General features: G+C 50.7%; 1 protein-coding gene across 1 annotated transcript in view; it reads right to left on the minus strand.

Moving 5' to 3' along the window:
• The window catches only part of LOC128732033 (uncharacterized), a 30,896-nt gene extending 11,830 nt beyond the window's left edge, over positions 1–19,066 (minus strand). Inside the window, exon 1 of the mRNA XM_053825196.1 lies at positions 19,015–19,066. Within this exon, the coding sequence (XP_053681171.1) occupies positions 19,015–19,066 (52 nt within the window). The remainder of the gene's footprint in view (positions 1–19,014) is intronic.
• Between the last annotated feature and the right edge of the window lie 891 nt (positions 19,067–19,957).

Genomic DNA, 19,957 nt, shown 5'->3' on the forward strand with positions numbered 1-19,957 from the left:
TCTACATTTTATTACACTTAATATTGTCCATCTCTTGCATGTAATATTACATCGTTGTGCGAAAATTTTTGGATGCTGCTAGGATAACGGAAACACCTCAACGGCATGTTGATTGAATCGCAACGCGATCAAGAGCGAGTGGGCTCACCATGATGCATTGAATTTCCACGCAGCAGGCGATGCTTTTGCTCTACATTATTCCATTTGGATCTTCTTCAGAACGTACACGTTTATGTCAACATCCCAACAGCAAATTTACCGAATACCGAATTTGCTAATGCTACACCGAACGCATGTAATTTAATATGCTAATCCCTGAACAAACATCAACGATTCCGACGAAAATGAAGGAATTATGCGTCAATCCGAGTCAACATAGCACAAGCTAGAAGCCGAATCAACATTTCGGCTTGGCATTTTTTCTTCTGCTTCCGGTTAGAAAGGAGCTTTTGTTTGCCACCGATTCCGAGAAGCTTTACTGCGCCTTCCCTCGAATGACACTGGAAAATGTGAAAATCACCCGAAATCGTCGGTTTTGGAAGTAGAAACTCATCTCTGCTTCTCGGGTCCACGCTTCGGTGGATTACACTCGAATTACGCATCGAAACGTAAGATAAATCCACCCGATTGGAACGGTTGCCGGAATCGGTAATGCCGATTAAATTGCTAAAAAGCGAACATTCAATTATTACAGCTGAACTGCGCTCAGCTAGCGAAGGAGGCCGGGATGAAAATGTGCAAAGAATGCTCAATTAAATCGTGCCAAATTATTCATCACCCCTCCGGGAAGGGCCGACGTACCGGAAACCTAATTGCGTTCATTCAGGACGATTCCCAATCTGGCACCGTGGCGGGTGAAACGGTGGCCTGGAAAAGTTGCGCATCGTTTTCCATTAGTACGAGAAGAAAAAAAAACACCCCGGTGGAATGGCACGCAAAGTGCGGCCGAACACTCATCAAGCACTATCGTTGGCTGGAATTCGAGTGCATTTCATCGAGGACACCGTTCGATCGTTGTTTAAGTGGAAACAAAGCTTGGAGAACGAGATTTTTCGCTGTTACCCAGCACCAGGCGTTTCCCGGGAAAACTCATAAAAGTGAAGCACATTTATCGCATTTGATAGTGGGGAGGATTTAACTTTTTTTCTGCTTCCGTAATTGAGTTTGTAATTGAAATCAAACATAATGGTTGGTTGCATCATCATCACCGGTATCACTACCACTACCACCACCGTCATCATCATCATCATCATCATCACGTCACTCCGAAAGGATGGCGCTATCTGTGATGAGCCCATTTGATGCATTTCAATGTTAGCGCACCCTCGAGTGAATGTGGAAATTGCGCCAACGTAAATCGCTGATATGAATTCGCTTCCATTTCCACACAGCTTCTCGCTAATGTCGCTCTTCGTCTCCAGGGTGGATTTTCCGCAATGCAATCCGCTTTCCGGCGTGTATTCATCAAAAATCAATCAAATCTCTTCGTGCTTTTGAGTTCCGGGGAGTAGACGATGTTTTTTTATTTCGTTCTTCTGTTTCATGCGACCCGCCTCGAGGACGTTTTACTTCCTCGTTCCTTACGTTTTGCTCGTTTCTGTTTAAAAAAAATAAAGCTTGCCCTTGTTCTCGGTACAACGCTAGCAGCTGCGTTCCTCAGGGATTCCACTCACAGCCACGCTCAAAACGCTTATTCAAGCAACAGTTTCCGAGCTTTTCTTCTGTCGAATAATTGTTTCCGCGACATCCGACGAGATTTGATCCGCAAAAGTTTGCCCTGCTCGACTCTGGCGAGGATGACGTATATATATATATTTATTTCTGGCTTCCCAATGTTCGTCAAATCACTCACCCGAGAGGGAATCGAATAGACGATGGTACCATAAAGCGCCCTCGGGAAGCAAACATTCTGACCGGAGCAAATTAGTTTGGCGTGTCCATTTGGCGAGTGGAAAACTCAAACACTGACTCGCAAGAATAAGAAACGACCCTGCCGTGTTCTTTCTTCCACCCATCACAGACGTTTTTCATCCCCCGCCCCCTAGTGTCAAAGACCAAGGTCCTTTTTCGATGGGTGGAAGCGCGTGGTGTGTGTGAGCGGAATCGTAATGATTTGACGCGACCTCACTCCCGGGAGGCTCGTTCAATGTGGGTTTTTTATAGCCAGAACCAGCACCCCGTGGGGGCTGCTTGTGGTGATTTTTCGTGGAAAATTTCTTTCCCCGCTAGCGGTTGAGATGCTATTTCGCTTTCCCAGAGCTATCACGATGCTAGGGAGGGCTGATGATCTGACCTTGGACCCCAGGTGTAGCAAGGAGAAGCCAGAATACGGATGCGAGATATGAGCCAAGTAAAATGCGGCTCCCGAGACCCTAATCGAATAGAATTGCGTCTTTTTTTTTTCTACACCTAGGCTCCTAGGTGCCTCCAACCAAAGAAAACTCGCTTCCGAACGTGAAAATTCTATTATCCTCCATCAGCTTATCGCCGTGTGTAGCTGTTAACACGTTCAGCCAGATGGCGTCGTTGCATTTTAAAACACACATTCCGGCGGCATGATTCCTCCGCCGCGAGGCCGGGCGAAAATGGGAAAACCTTGTGCCGGATCCATAAGCCGCACAAGACAATAGCGTGCCCGAACAGATGATAATAGAAAAATGCCGGCAGCTGCGATTTCGGTAAAGCGAAATTCCGCAATTTAATTAAGCCCCGGTCCGAAGATTTGGCCGGAACTAATAACCATTTTCCGGCACCGGCACTGGCACCGGCTCCGGTTTCGGGAGCTCATCGCACCAATCACCACTTGGTGGGAGCCATTTCCAGGCCAATCTGCCAGCTTTTTCCAGGCCGGACGGAGCGTCTTCGATTGCAATTTAATCCCGAAACCGTCTCGCGGCTCGTGAACGCCTAAATTGGCAACATCGCAGGAAGAAAAAAAACGGCAGCACAAAAATAGAAAACGATTCCCGGTTGCGCCTACTCTGTTTGGTTTGTTTTCGTCATAAAATTTCACATTTCACACTGCTGTCAATCAGGAAATGACGATCCGGCAGCTCCGGCTTCGGCTTGACGAACGCCAATCACGGATTTGAGTTGAGGTTTTCTCGGTTTGTCCGGTGGAACGGCTGGCACATTAAACTCTAATCACAACCCATTTTAATTATCCAAAACGCGAACGAGCTCCTTTTCCTCTGTCACCGAGTGGGGTGGGTGGATGCGTGAAGCTCGCAGAAAGTTTTCCTCGCGCTGGGCGCAGAATTTGGCACCATGAGCTAATTTGTGGCCAAGGAATGGGGTTTCGCGCGGCAAACCAGCCTTTTCCGCGGCATCGCGTGTTCAGTTCGTGATGGTGAAGTAGGAGCAGGAGAAGCTTTTCCTTCCAGCCTCCCATAGACACCCCGCTAGCGCCATCAGCCATGCCTGAAAGTTGGTAAAATGATTTTCGGCACGCCCAATCAACTGCCTTTTCCACTCGGCGCTTTTCCACCCACTTTTCCACGCAAACGCGAGATGGCGTCACAGCATCTCGTTATTTTCACCCTGCACACCCCCGGTTTCAAGAACTCGCAACCCCAAAGCTGCCGGTGTCGGTTTTCCCGGCTACCGGGTGCTCCCGTACAAACCCTCTACTCCCCAAATTTTCCCGACCATCGCGTTCAAGCGATTGGAAACGAAATGCCGTTAATGTTGTGTCAAGTTTCCTTTTTTCTCTCTCATTCTATCTCTCACTCTCGTCTCCCTCTCTCACTCTCTGGCTCACGCTTGCCGTTCTGAGGTTCGTTTTCGCTCGGTACCGCTTTCCACCCCACAAGCAGCACAATTTTCTCCACCCGCCGAGGGTGCGGGTGAGCAAAACAAACGCATCCTCGAGGGTCCTTGAGGGAGGCGATCGAGGGCCTAGGAGAAAGGGACCGCATACGCCACGGTCCGATTGTTTGCTGCCGAAAAGTAAACTCCACCCCGCATCGGTATCCATTACAAGTGGGAAGAGACCTTAAAACGTAGCTCCCTTTTCTACCACCCCACCCAAAACTCTCTCTCTCACACACACACACACACACACACACATTGCTACTCCCCAGAGGACGCCTCAGCGTAGTCGGGATAACATCGCGAAATTAATCTCCTTCGCTTGGCTCAGCGGCGGAAGTGAAAAGAAGAAGTAGAAAAAAAACACAAAGAACTCGCCGTTCCTGCTATTGCAAGTCGTTCTGAGCGCAACGTTTTGTTCCCAACCCCATGGGGCGGGGGTTGTTAGTGACGTGAATCGTACAACCAATTCGCCTTCACACCCCCAGGAGGACTACTTCCCAGCAGCGTGGTAAATAATTGATGGCCCCGGTAGCAACTGCGCCCAGTTGCACCTTCGACCATGTAGCCCTTTCACCAGCTGCTGCACCGGCGAATGCAGCGCAATTGCATCGAGAAAACTGGTTTGCTTTTGGCTTAAGCCACTTCGCTCGGTGTTGGCCCTCGGTGGCCGTCATTGGAACGGAGGAACGTCACCTAAAACAGAACAGAGCGAAAAAGAAAAGGAGTGGAGAGAAAAAAAACGCCAAAAACTCGCAGCTGAAGCCTGAACCAAACAATCAACCAGCCACGGTCGCAGCCTTGCCGGCGTCGGACGAACAGGGCCAACCGAATGCGAACGAGCCTTCCAAGCAGCACCACAAAGTTGGACGGCCTCAGTTTACAACCGGTAAAGCTGCAGTTGCGCACGTATGAAACGGAATACCCAGCCCGGAACACGGCTAGTCGATTTCCGCTGGTGAAATCCCCGAAAAACGCGAACAAAGTTGCTCCATCGTGTACGGAGAATAAATGGAACGCACCGGGAGAGCCTTTTTTTTTGGGAGGGAAGTTGTGCTTTTCGCCGGAATGCTGCACCGGAATCATGAGTGCCACTGTTTTTGGCACGTGGAGGGTTGTGGAAAATTCCCGAACAATGGTGGAACGGTGGAAAAAGAAAAGGAGCACCGGAGCTATTGGGAGTTTTAATTATAGGTAATTATTTTCTTACACCGTGCGTCACGGCGTGGAAGTTTCTGGATCAATCCAGCCACCTGCTAGGGCTCCGAGAGACCTTCCGAAGGGTGTTCCGTGCACCGGACAGTGCGACGGTGGAGGCACTTTGGGAAAGTTTTGTGTTTGTTTGTCCGATAGTTCCCGGCCGATCGGAAAGTTGTGGGTAAATATTACCCCATGGAGAATAGACGTGGCCCTGAAGGGGTGCTTTGGATGAACGTTAGCGATTACCGTTCTGCTCTAACCCCAAGGGACGTCTTGGAAAAGGGACGATAATGCTATAAGACCAGCAAATGGCGAGGAAGCTCGGAAAATGGCCTACTCGACGTGGAAATGAAGCACGTCGCGCTGGTGTAACAGCTGGGGTGAAAATCCCTGCACCCGGTGATTGAGCAATGGCGATGTAATTAACGAGGATTAGCTGCACAATCAATTATCGTTATCGCGTCACTGCGAGTGCCCATCTGTTGCTCAAAGTGCGGCTAAAAGTGCGCCGGCTCAAGAGCGAGAAACAAGACACATTTCATAAGCATCTAGGCCCGTTTGTGTGAAGATGCATTCCAGCTGATGGCAGAAGTAGCCGGGCACGCGATTTCGGAGATTTAAGAAGCATCTCTGGCGCATTTCCACTTGCCGGCACTCAGCAAACCCGCCCGTCTTCGATTGATCAGACGTCATCGAAAGCTCGACGCTTGCTGAGAGGTTTTTGAGTTTTCCACTCGAGAAAAGTTCGCTCAACCCACCGCTCAAGCCGTGAAGGGCCAGGCGACCCTCTTTATCCGCCATCTCGAGCCCTGCCATCTGTTTGCTTTTGCCCGGAACGAAAACGAGGCGTTCCAAAACACCGATTCCTTCAACCGACCATGTTCGCAAGCGGCCTCGAAAAACTGCCAATCATAATTTCTTTCTCGATACCCCCGGCAAGTGGCTCGGCGGCGATTAGCGCGTAGCCGCACGGCTCGAAGCTCCGGCACTGGGTTTTCCGCCCTCACTTTCACCAACCCACGGTCCGTGTCGTGGCGCTTCCGGTTCCGTCTTAAGTAGAGCAATTTTTCCATCCATCATCCGGCAACGTCTTATCGAATAAACGACGCTGGCTGGAAAAAAAGCGTGACTGGGGATAGACTTTTTTTTTGCTTTTTGGGTGAGTGTGGGCTGCTTTCCCGGCTGTCGGCAGATGGAAAGCTCACCCATGGCCGGGAAAGCATAAAAAAGGGACCCAATATTTTCTTATTTACCGCCTCTGAACCCAAGGTAAGAAAGGCCCCAGCAAGACCGAAGGAGGCTGCAGCTCGTTTGGCGGCGGTAATGGCGATGTTTGCGATATCATATTTCTTGCTCAGCGAAATCATTAATAACGCGCTTTTCCGCGAGAAAACGCGTGGACAGAAAAAGTGCCAGCCTACGAGCCGGGTGGTAAGCAGAAATCGAAGTAATTGGATCAATTCCACTACCGATCGGATTCCGAATCAAGCGCCCGTGAGCAGTTTCCGGGCTCTCCTACGGGAGCGCTTTGAATCTGTCGCGTAGCTTGAGCGCCCGTGTGGGTGTAGTTTATTAATAAGATTTGTACATTTTCCTCCCGTGCTGGGCCGCCTGCTTGATTTGGCACAATTTCCCTCACCATTCGCCGGTCGATCGCTGCAAGTTGAAAAGAAAGCAAAACGCACCCAACCATCCATCACGGTCATCGGAAATTATGGAGCCGGCTCGCGAAGGGCACGATCGTCCTTCTCGCGGTTCTTCCATGGCCTCCGGCGTGGTTTCGTGCTTGATTTACTTTCCGTTTTTCGCTTTTTGCCAGGAAGCGTGAACATTCAAAAGCGGGCTTCAGTTTTGGGCCCAGAAGGAAGCGATTTATCGCGCGCTGGGGGTTGATTTTGCTTGCGCTGATTTGCATCTGTTGGCTCGTTTGTTTTAGCAAATCACACATTGGCACATTACAAGAGGCCGGGAAAAGTGGGCATAAAGAAAAATACAAAATAACCCGAAACACTTAATTCTGATCGTTTTCTCGGGGTGTAGATAATGATTACTAGATGTTCGCTTGAGATTAAATTTTCTTATTTATGGGCTGATTAGGGCGATAAAAACCGAAACGGTATGGGAAGAAAATTTCATCATTACCTTGATCAGTATCCTTGATCGAGCACTCTTACGCACTCATTACGGGATGGGAAGGAATTTATGGTGACCCACCGGTCGATACATGAATGTTTATGATTGCTCGAAACCTTGACACGCCTGAATCCTTGAGCTTTTTTCGCTTGCTTTCCTTTACACTAAGCGCTCGTACGAAAACACCTCCACAGATTGACCACGAAACGCGGCGACCTAGCCTCGGGAACGCCACAAAGACCTGCAACAAGGCTGCAGCCTGATGGTGCATCTCACGGCCAGTGGCCACGACCCAGTCAATGGTACCGATGGTGCGGTTTCACTTTTACTGCCACTCAATGGCCTGGCCAGAGCCACTTTTACCATCCGTTCCTTTCACTTTCGCTTCCGGCGCGCCACGGTGAACGCCCTTTTCGTGCGTGACTGCACCGATTGCGGCGCGATGGTGCAAAAATGTGCACAAATACTGCAGCACCCGGTCGCATTGTGCACTCTGTGTCAGCTAGTGCCATCGTGAATGGCTGCGCTGAGAAGATTCACGACTCCCCGTGCCTAAAGTGGGGTGGCATTTTGCTCTTTGACACCCTCCCGGGGGCGTGTGATGGAGCCACCCTGTGGAGACAACCAGAGCTTAAATTACCTCCCTGGGACGTGTGTGCGTGTGTGAGTGCTCCTTCGCAATACAACCATCTCAACACCGTCAAGGCACAACCCAGTGAATCATAGCAACTGGCGAGGTCTCGGTGTCACCAAAATTACCCAATTTCTTTGCCCCACAACGCGTTGTAATGGAGCAATTTCTCAGCGACCCCCATCGAGGCCGACCACAAAAAGGCGAACTGGCTAAGGTGGTCTCGGTGAGCGGCCACAATTACCAAGGGAGCACAATCATAACGCTGCCTTTACGCCTCGCCAGGACATTACGCACTTGCGGGACATCGCGCCGTTGGGTGTCGCTTTTATTGGCGGCCACCCCGGTTGCTTGGGACGAGACGAGACGAGACGTTCCCGCAATCCGGCTCCTTGGCGAGCGGAGGCGAATCTTGTGCCAGTCCTGCCGTGCAGAAGTAATTAATCAAATTACGGTGATGTCGGCCGGGAAAAAGGGTTCGCCGGGCTAAACTTTCGCTCACAAACACCACCAACATCAGCCGGTCGGTTTGGGACGGTTTCCATAAAACGACCCACGGGGAGCTTGGGCTCCAAGCGAACGAAGGGTGGGGGGTTACCCAAAAGTCGTTAGGAAAATTTGGGACAATTTTTTGGCCACCCGATCCCCGGTGGGCGAAAATATTCCCTCCCATTGCCGGGGCCAGTTCTCGCAGTGTGACGGTAATTAAAAAATTACCAGCTCCCCAGCTGACATTTGAAAATCCGTTCGCTCCCAAGATTGGACACTAGGGAGGGCTAAGGGTTGGCCTACTGGTCGGTGCTAATGGCGGCACCCGACCGAGTGGGTGCTTTTGGCCGGGAAAGGCTGTGTTCCAGGTCCGTAACGAGATAAGCCCGGCCCGGGTTTCGGCGCATGCCAAGAAAACGACGTAAAACGACGTGCCTGAAGGCGTCGCCCGAAACTGTTGCCTTATGTCAAGACCGAACCGGTACCGGGGTTAATTACACGTCCCATCCGAAACATGCGACATGTTACGGCGGGTTGGCTTGGGACTGGATGCCGAATGGGAGTTTTATCTTTCCAGCTAAGCTCCATGTTTAGATGTGTGCACTGGGCGAACATTGTCGTAGGTAATGAAATTTGTACGCGATGCTGTTAGGTAACTTGTTTCGATGAAATAAAAACTTCGTTAAAGGGAACGCAAACGGCACAACATAAATTACGCGTTTCTGCGTGCTCTTTATGGAAGGTTTATATGTTTTGTGAGTAAGGAATTAAGAAACATATCCCTCGCTTTTGGGCGAGAAGTTTTATATTCACTTTAATGAACAAGATACAAATTCTACAAGGGTGTGAACTTCACTACTCTTCGGAGGTGCAGAACTCTTTTGCACCGTGAGCTTAGGCTATCTCAAGTGGCAATTGAATTTTAACGAGGCTTTAACAACTTCCTCCACAAACGATATTTGCTTGCTTTTCATAATTCTCATTGATGAATGGATGGTACGTGACCGACGTCGGACGTGACATACCTTCACCAGGTATCGAGAATGCTGCTTCGTTTGCTCGATCCCGAGAGTCGTTTCCGAGCTTCGTTTGCATTCGTAACGAATTCTAGCAAATAATGGGAAAGAAACGTACTGGAACATAGAACTAAACCACACACATTGCAGGCCGTTGTTCACATCCTCATGCGCTGGTAAACACGCGAGTATACCGTTCCACACACACGCACAAGGATAACCGTCCAAGAGGAAGAGGTCAGCATAATTGCACCGCATCATGTTGAATGTTGTTCGCTCAAAAAAAAAAAAGAGAAGCTCCTAACGAACCAACCCAGCCTACTGAGGTCACTAACAACAGCAGCAACGGTCATCATACATTTGCAACGTTATCAAAAACGATGTTCACGGGAAAAGTCCACACCGGCGGTTCAGACAGGGCTCGTAACAGGCGAGGAAGAACAAAAAAAAACGAAGCTATGTATAATTCGAATACACGGTAGCATAACCCAGCCACTGGCCAACATAGCATGCTGGCTGTTCGCACATATGAAATCATACGTGGAAGATCCGGCATACCGTTAGCCGATGGTCTAGTTTGGATCTTGGGACGACCGACGCACACACACACACACACACACAGGTTGTCTAACGGTACCTTGCCTTTCTACCCTAGAGACGCATACCCTAACTGCACGCCCATTTCCCGCGAGATCCGGCCACCGGTTTTCCGGCTTCGACGGTGAAGCATCAACGCTTCCAGAGAGAGAGAGGTTGCGATGGGGTTTTGCCATGTAGTCGAAGCTGTAGTCGCACGTGTTCGCCTCGAGGATGAAGCCGAAGTAAAAGCCCGCATTAGAACACTACAGCAGTCGGCTACTGGACGGTGCGCTCGCCAGAAGGCGCACGGTTATAAATTCATTCAATATTATTACCACACTGTTATAAGCTACCAGGGTGCACCCGGATCTTGGGGAGGTTTCTGATGCGACGACAGGCAACCGGTTGTGGTTGCGTCTTCTGTCGTCTTGAGGATGAGCGCTTTTGGGACAGGCGGGCCTCTGGAGGCATGTCGGACTCGGGCGGATGTTGTGAAAGCTCTCTCGCCAGCTTGTGCCACTTCGACTCCGGTCAATGAACCTGGTGGATCGGTGTGTTTGGCTGAAGCAGCCGTCCAGGATGCGCGTTAATCCAACCAACATTGATGCGAAGTTCACTCGAGTATGATGTCCTTTTTGGGGGGTGCATCGAGAGCGAGATGAGACTGGTTGTTTGTTCGCAAACCATCAATAACTTGGAAACCCCCACCTGGGGGTGGAAACTGCACCACAAATGTTTGAATAGACTCGAATCGGAAAACATGGCCGCCCGAGAGGACCTTTGTGGAGATAGTTCATTACACAATATAAGCAGCCGAGTGCCTTTCGGGGAATATCCTTCCACCGGTGAGGATGTTTGTGTCTCTGGCATCCCTCGTTGGCACGCGCTACATCGAAATAATGAGATTATCTGGAAGCACGTGCGTGTGGTTTGTGAAGGATTATTCGAAACTCCAACCGCGATGGTGCGGTGTTGTGTAGGCCTAAGCTATCCTGCAAGCGTTAGTCGTCAGAAAAGCAAATATTTGCCAGACTGTTCTCCTCGAGCTGTGCGAGCTGATTTGTCACATGAAACAAACACGTGTGGTGAAAATGCGCCCACGGAACACTGCAACGAGGCGTGCGTGGAGTCATCCCCAGTTGCTGAAGTTTGCCAGCGGCCGTACCCGCGTGGAGTAAACATAATCAATCCAGACGTTAAACCGTTATGCAGACGGCGGGAGAAAATGCAACCCTCGCTCGCTCGCTAACTAGCGGCAGAAGTACACCCAACCCGTGGGGGGTGGTTTTGATGGAAAACCAGCTCCTGCGGACCAGCTGGGCATATAAAACCAGTTCCTAGCGGGGAATATGTCGCGTCAGGATTGCTCCATCGCACCGAGAAGCACCGATAGCACCGGGGAAAGTAATTACCTCGCATTGAATAGAGGTGATTTTGCTGCGCCAAACAGCCAATCAGCGGATCATGAAGGGATCCATTGAAGACGCCATTCTGATGAGGGGTTTTGCGAGATGGCTCGTTTACGCGAGCTCGTACATCGACGTCGACCACTGGGGTCCATTACGTCACCCTTCGGTCGCTCCTGGGACGATAATTTTATTTCATCGTCTCGCTAGTAATAACCGCAATGTCGACGATCGAGCCCTTGGGACGCCCTATTGAGCGTATCATTAGCGGGGCGTGTTAGCGAGTGTTTATCAGCTTTTATATATTCTCCGAGCACCGAGCGTTAGAAGTAGGGAAAATGCAAAGGAAAAATAGCATTTAGTGCGTGTCATTTGGACACGGTAGCACCAGAACCGCCGTTTAGTAATGGCGTGAGTGAGAACGATGCCATCCAGCAATTAAGCTGTTTTAGCAGCCTGTTTTACCTCCGTGGTGGGCGCTTGGCTTTGGGGAGTCTTTCTTTTACGTTCATCACAATAAAACAACGTCTCGTTCGCGCTTGGGACGTTCCTTTCACCCAACGCGCCATTTCATCCCACGTGCGTGCAACAATTGATTGCGGACAATTAGTTGCCATTGAATCCACCATTACGCGTGACAACAGTTTACTGCGCACGTGGGACCACGGGTTTATGATTTCTTTTGTTACCGAACGCTGATTGCTTCTCGCGCGCTCACTCGTCCTGTCGTGTCCTGGTTGGTAGAGTGACGGTGTGATAGTTTGGTTTCGTGTGCTCGTGCGGGTTCCTTTTTTTTGTTGGCCCCATCTCGTTCAACATGCATGACACGCAAGAGGCACCGTGTCGGCAGCCGTTCGATTACGTTGGAAGGTGTATTTTTTGTGTGTGTTCTCCTCCGTTGTTGGGTGATTGATCGCTTTTCATCCAACCCGATCGTCGAGGTGTTCGCATTCACCGCCACAGGGACGAGCCACCTAATCGAACACCTGTCTGGCAGGTCGCACAAGAAAGGCTCACAAAAAGCGAATGGCCTAAGCTACCTCAACCGAGCTGTACGATACATTGTTTGACCTCCCGATCCGATGCCGAATTGTAATGAAACTGGACGGGTTTGCTAAATGGAACAATTTGACAAACGAATGACTATTTGCATCAGTCGGTAGTGACGTTCGTCTTCTGGTGTGTTCCCTGGAGGTGATTTAGATCGAGTGGGCAAGTCCCAATCGCTCAATTGGTCCTTGGACGATCTCCCAGGCGAACGTTGGTCAGGACTGCGTTCACTTTGGCGTCACGTTTCCGCCACTGACCGACTTTCTTCACCCAAAAACATCCATCCCATCGGGCGTTTTGGGGTCCCAGCGAATGATCGTCAGAGTTGACCGCTTGGCCTGATAATGGAGCCGGGTGCAACAAATCGCACTTCAAACATCCACAATTATCCATCCACCGCTAGGTTCAGGCGAGCAGCGGCACCAGTGCATGTTTAATTACGCCGAGCTACCGATATTGAACTGAGGCACTCCCTACCGTAGACCGTGGAGATGAGAATGGGGCACGCACTTGTTACGCTAATTGTGGCTCGGGCTCTGGAAACCTGTTTCCAACCCACCTGCGATGGTTGGCCTGGGTTGGGAGATTGCTAGTTTTATGAAATCGCACCTCACTCCAAGTTGTTGCGCAGCTTCGGTACTGATGCCGTCCCAATTCCAACGCACCTGATTGGGTGCATTCATCCGTGGTCATTAGCCGATTTTCCAGGCGCGCGAATACGAACTCCTGCTTGCGTCCATTCCATAATGGCTCGTAATTGCGAGAAACACCGCCTCCAGTGGGAGGCTTGATAGTGGAAAGCTTTCGTAGATCATCCTCACCGGATGTCGCTTTTTTCGCCGGCTAAAGTTAGACGTCCGGTTACAAGACGCAGCTGGCGGATAACGTACATCTTCTCTCGTAAAACCTGACTGGGATTACTTAAGCCGATGCAATCCGGAGACGCTTGTGCAGGATTACGAGAAACGACTCCCTCGGGTTGCTGGTTTCCAGTGAAAGCGAGAAACAAGAGTCCGTTAGAGCTAACAGCCACATCATCATCCGGTTTCGGGCTATGGTGCAACGTTTGGTGACTTGTTTCGTGGCCCAAGTGCAAACATTTACGACTTTCACATTTCCCGCCCCATCGGTGTTTGTGGGCATTTGCTTACATCGTGGAGTAACGCCAGCTAGCATAAGGTATGGTGTTCCTTCCACAGGAAAATGCTCGAACGAGATAAATCCTCAACATCGACCCGAGCGTGCCCTTCCGTGCGACAGCCGAAGGTCTCCGGGTGATCTATTGTGCTTCGTCCGGCGTCACCAAGGTTTCCCCCTGTGAGCCGAATGGTGATCCAATTAAAATCCTATTAAGATACCATCGGCTTTGGAACGAGAGAAATTCGTTGAGCGACAAAAAATGAAGCCCTCAAACGAACGGTGTGCCGAGCTAATGACGCTCGAACGCAGCAGCAGAAGGCTTCTTTGGTTGGTTTTCGTTTTTTTTTTTGGTGGCTTGATGTGGAACAGAGCCTTCCACAGAGCCACCGTGGTAGTCAAGTTCAAACGCGCCACCAACTGAGGGCAGTCGGTCTCGGTCATGGATCAATTCGGGCCGGATTGGATCGATGACTCAGCTCGCAGCTCGATGGCCCTTAACGCCACAGGGACGGGCGTGATGGAACCCGACCACCGATCAAATGTTTGTCCAAAATCAATTGTTGGAGCCTCCTTTCGATCGCTACCGTGTGGAATGTTGATTTTGCTCTCGCACCAATCAAGCTATTCATATCTCCGACTCATCCATTCAAATGTACACCGAGCAGGCGAGTTGGTTCGAGGGCTGTTTTTTTTTGTATCCCCCGAACGCTGCTCTTCAGCCACTTAGGGGCTTAGCCTTACATCGGCGGTGACCGTGACATCCGATTCGGCCGCTCACGACACGCACCATCGCACCGGTGCGGTATCGATCCGGTTTGGTGGAAATCACACGCCGTAGATCATCAGCCCGCATTGCTTTGTTTTTCCAGCCACGGCCGCAGATCCGTGGCTCCGTTGGTCCTCAGGAACTGGAGCAATCGGTCGACCGGAACGCCAAATTCCAATTAGGTATAGTTAGGCCCGAAAACCAACAAGCCCCATTTCCACCAGAATTCAGCTGACCGACCGGAAGAGACCGGAAGTAGAGCTGCATTCGCAGAGGGGCCCCATCTGGGTCAGTGGCTCTGGAGCGCCTGGAGTTTCGTCAAGTCTCAATTTGTACGCCCAACCAAATCGGCTGGTTCGCGTATCGATAATTACCGTCCGCATCGCGGTCATGCCTTCCATTTGGGCAAAAAAGTGAATGTTGTTTTCACTCCCCATATCGCAGGCATCGCGAGGCATTGTGCAACTCAAGAGAGAACGTCACATTGCGCGAGATGTCCGGTGATAAAACGCAAACCACAATGGACGCGAACTTCACCGTTTCCCATCAGCTGCAAAAACAAGTGCCAGCAGCGCACCTGACTGAGGGAAATCGAAAGGGAAATGAGTGCATTTACCTTTCCCTAGCCACAGCATCCTAGCCCAGGGGGTCGGGGTTGTTTGATTTACCGGCACGATGATGTGTGCACGATTTCCCGCGAATTCCCGCGAAAAAGCACACTCACTCACACACACACACACAGCATGGGCGGCACAAGGCCAGTGAAAGGCACCACGGGACACAATAACACACTGGCGGCATCGAATCTGGGCCATCACTTTCATTGGCGTGGACGTGCGATCACGTTGAGCTAAACCTCAAGTGACTTTCATTTGTGAACCCCGCCTGGCCGGAAACCGTGCCGACAGAGGGTGGCTTTCCCGTGCTCTGCGTTGTGTGTTTGTGTGTGCGCGCACGAGTTCACACATTCCACCCGAGTGCGTGCGTGCGTGCGTGCGTGCGTTTGCAAACGCGTAGCGCTGTGTATGCAAACACACTGGCGTTAAATAATTTCTTTTCCCTTTCGTTACCAGTGCCATTGGCTTTGCAACCGCGATCGGTATCTCCGGATGGCACGCACGCACGCATGCACCCTCCATTGATGCTGGTGATCGACGAAACCTGCCTCCCACGGGGTCGGATTGGTAATGAAAGTAACAACCGGCTGAAGGTCTTCACGTGGAGGGGCTACAGCAAACTTTGAACGTTAGAATTGCGTAGTATCGCACACACGCACACCACACTGACTCTGCGCAGGGCCACAGCACGATCGAAGGGATCACTTGACCCGGACCCGCGTGGTATCGGATGCTCGAAGGGTCGTGCGGAACTAGGCGCACTTGAATGCTAAACACCTAGGAACCAAACACTCACACGGGAGCTTTAAGTAGAGCCGATCGACGTCTCAATTACCTTGACTCGAGACCCTCGGTTGTGAGCAAAACGTCACACATGCAGTGGAGGCTGCAATATTTCACAAGATGACCAGCTCCGTTTGATTGTGCTGACTCAACACCTTCAGTGGGTTTGATACTCTCTCGCTCTCTCTCCTGGATCGTTTTATTGTGCGTCGAAACCTGCCAATTTACCTGCCAATGACTGGAGGTTGTCGTGTGTCATCAAGGCTCCTCTATTATCTCGACCAAACTCGGTCTAAAGCAATGGAAGGGATACTGACACCGGGTGCTTGTACTGCTTGCGGCGAAGGAAATGTAGCTGAGATTCGGTCGAGTGAGCATCGCAACGGTCGCTCCGTTGGCTAGGTATCGGTTGCAAAACAGAGCCGTCGTGGTAGTTACCTGCTCAAATCGAAAGCACCCAACTATGACCCCGGGCTTCCTATGGGGCGGGAGACAGAAATCGTTTTGGAAGTGGGCGATTTCTGCGACTTCCCTGGGTGAAGGTAGAGAAGCTTCCTTTCCACCGCGACAGCCAGGGTAAATGAACCGTACAGAGGCAGAGTTGTGGGTCTGAAAATGCCGTAATCGTTGTCCTTCAGAGCGCAGTCCGTCCGAAGCGGCCCAGCGGGCATTAGAACTTTAACACGAACGGTTTGTCACGGTGAATGGTGGAGGACGAACCATCGGCTTCGATCGTTCGATCGCTTAGGGGATGTAAATTTAATTTTATTGATTTTCGAAATCCACTGCGCTCCCAAGAAGCACCTGACATTGGCTACGCAAGGCCTGAGGTAGATATCGGTCGTAAAAGTTCCTAATTTATGTTCAATTCAAATCATGGGAAAACCATTCCGACCTGGCGACCGAGTGCACGTTTGTGTGTGTGTGTGTGTGTGAGAGCGCGCCATTTTTGCGTCTAACCTTTGCATCATTTTGCAATGAATCTAGCGTTTGTTGTTCACCGCCCAGGAAAATTGCCGTTCGATCGAACCGCTGTTCACTGATAGAGAGGGTGAACTAGAATCGAATGCACATCCACCCGAGAGCAGCCGGGCGAGGTGTCGGGAGGGTGGGGAATGCGAGGGAACCCAACAAAGAGACGATGTAATGAAAATGTAACTTTATGGGTTGCACCCACAAAGCAAAGCTATAAAGCTCAGCGGAACAAAAGCATGAAAAAAGAAACAACAACCACGTACAGGACGACGGCTAGGCGAGTGAGGCGATGTGGGCAAAGTTTAAAGTGAACCAGAGCATGGCCCATGCACGCTGCCGATCTGGGTTTAATGGCTATGTAAATGGTTATTGCGAATCACCCTTGGCGCTATCACTGCACTGGTATCCGGATTCGAGGGCCAGATATATGTAACTGCAAAGGAGCTTCACGCTCCATAAAGCTTCCGAGTTGGGTTGGAAAAGTGCGGGATTTAAAGCTTCATTCGAGCAGGAGCCTGGTAGGTCCCCTGCTGATCCAGTTCCATTGGGAGCCATTTTGCATCCGAACGCTGTCGTTGTGCGATAAGTTGAAAAACTCAATTTCCCAAGCTAATGGTTTAATGAGAATCTTTTTTAATTACTTTTTAATCAATGAAACTTTGCAGTTCGCATAAATGCAAATCATCGTGCCGGGGAACGCACTGGGTATCATTGGCTGCAGTACACCCCTCGAAGAGAGTGAAGCGAGCGAGAGAGTGAGAGAGAGAAAGAGAGAGAGGGAGCTTTTGATTCCAGTTGGTTTTTGTTTCTGAGGGTGAGATACGCCACCCCGTGACCCATCTCAACCCCGTCTCGAGTCACACACACCCGCCAGTGGCCGTCAGTTTGCTCTTGGTTTCAAAGCCAGGTCGCGCCATAATTAATCCTACGCCATTCGATTCAAAGAACCCACCACACAAGGCCGCCGAAGGTTGAGCTGATGCAAAAAAAAACGGAGGGGACGATGCAATCAAACGGTTACCGCAAAACTCGGCTCGGCGAGTTGCAGTGCGCGGGTCCGGTGCAGCATGCAACTGCACCGAGGAAGGCACCACGTATTGCATGCACGCACACGCACACGCAGGACCGTGGGGTGTGTTTCCCCAAGAGTGTGAGAGTGTGTGAGGGCTTTGGAAAATCGATGGTTGGGTTGAATATTTGAAAACTGCGGTTATGCATCATTTCGCGCTGCTAACATGCATCATATGCCCTGCTGAAGGGAAATGAAGCGGAATTGGAAATTTTGTGGAATGCAGAGCGGTAGCATGTAACTAAGTTGCGTATAGCAACAAACAAATCTGACCGGGATCATAACTAATTTTCTCCATTCATCAGTGTGGAATGACATTCCTGGAAATAGCTTTTCTCGGCATGAGCGGATTGTATTCTGGCGCATGGAAAATGCCGGAAAATGCATCAGTCCAAAATCACAATTAATCGTAATACAATTTTAGTAAAAAGAAAAGAAAACACACGTACGTTGATATATGGGTCATTTCCCGCGTGAAAAGCAACGTCAAGTGCACGAGCACCGGTGCCGGAAAATGCACCACATCAAACGGAATGCATCTCGAAATGGAGTGTGAAATGAAACGCAAATGCCGGAATCGGAAAGAAGCGACCGCTGAAACAAGGACTACTCTCCCAATGGAAGTAGAACATGCATTTTTTTTGTTGCATTACGACTCAGTGCAATGTGCAAAAGTGCAACGAAACTAGTGCAGCTGAGGTGCAGCACCGGGTACATAAATAAAACCCTTCCCAAAACCCACCCGAACGAACCGGAAAGAAAGCAAAAACCGATGTTAGACCCCGAGCGGTGGCAGGAAAAGTAAGGTTAGTAAAGCACGGGGATGTAATGAATGCTCCCAGTCCCAGCCATTGTTAGCCGAAAAGCGGTGTTTGAGTTTGAGGCAAACCACGGCTCCCGAAGGTCGCAGCACCGAAAGATCGCCTGGAAGTGAAGTTTCGTCGCAGGAAGCAACCCCAACTAGAAGCTAGAGGCTAGAGGCGGGTGTTCGTGTCAGCGTTTCCGGTGGCAATCCTTCACGCAACGTTCTCCCCTGTGGTAGTTGACTTTGCAACTCCTGGAACCGAGGGAAAACCCACCACCGACTCACGTCGACAGACCGAGCTTTGCAACCACCGAAAATGTCCCGCCGGAAAAGCGGAAACGGTGCGCTTCCACGAAGCGAGATGACGCGCCACAAGGACCTTGCGGGAGCTCCAAAAGAAACCCCCAAACAGAGCTCCAAACGGAAGCCTGCCTGTCGGTGTGACGATTCGGTGGACGACTCGGCAACTTCGGACTAGTTCGAGGGCATTTAAGGGCATTCGAGGGTAGAAAAGGGGTGAAAAATGTCAGCGCGCGTCTACTCACAGAGAAAACAGAACGCGAACAGTGCAAAGTTGAGCACTCGGAAGCCATTCATCTTGGATGTTGTGCCGTGTTCTACTGCGAGAATTTTTTTTCTGTACGACTCCTCCGTCCGATGAAAACTCCGAGGATGATGCGTCTCGGCTGGCTGGAAATCCGTTTGATGTCACACTTTATCCCCGTTTCCAGCTCGGGACAGCTTCCTCGCAACCTGAAACCTGTGGACACTTTGTTGATTACAGACGAACTGCTGGGACGCTGTTGAAAATTCCCTGTCTGTCACGTGTCAGAACGCACTTGTCTCGTCGGGTCGACTTCACACACGCGCCACTCACTCGGTTCTAGCGCTCTCTCCACACACCTTCCGTACGCACACGCACACGCGGACACACCATTCGGCCCAGAAATCCCTTCCCACGCGTTTCCGGAACCGGAACCACTTTCCACGGACACAAACCACTCGGGGGTGTTGGTGCTGCAAAATACGAAAACAAAACCAATGAATCGACCGAACCGCAACGGAGCCACGTTCGTGGGTGCAGAATTTGCATAGGAATTCGCGGGCGGTGTTTGAGCGTAGAATTTTCACTTTTCACACTTTTCGTCCGAAGCGGGACCGCTGTCGTGTTGGTGGCACTGAAAGGAGAAAATGTGGGAGAGAGAAAAAAAAAACACAGACATTAATTTTGGATCGACAATTTTGCCAACAGCGTGTTCCGTGCGGTTCCGTGCGCGAAGTAGGTCACAATCGTACCACTGTCACTGGCTAGCCACTGGCGTCATCCAAAAACCGAAACGCGTCGAAACGACTCCCGGAACACACCGATCGACCGTTGCGTGTGAGCTCTCGCTGGCGACTGAAGGAGTCGTGCGTTCGTGCGTGCGATTACTCAACCAATCGAGCTTGAGGCTTCATTCGAACCAAGACACTATGGAACAGGTGTCA

Source organism: Anopheles nili, chromosome 2, assembly GCF_943737925.1.
Source record: "Anopheles nili chromosome 2, idAnoNiliSN_F5_01, whole genome shotgun sequence".
Lineage (NCBI taxonomy): Eukaryota > Metazoa > Arthropoda > Insecta > Diptera > Culicidae > Anopheles > Anopheles nili.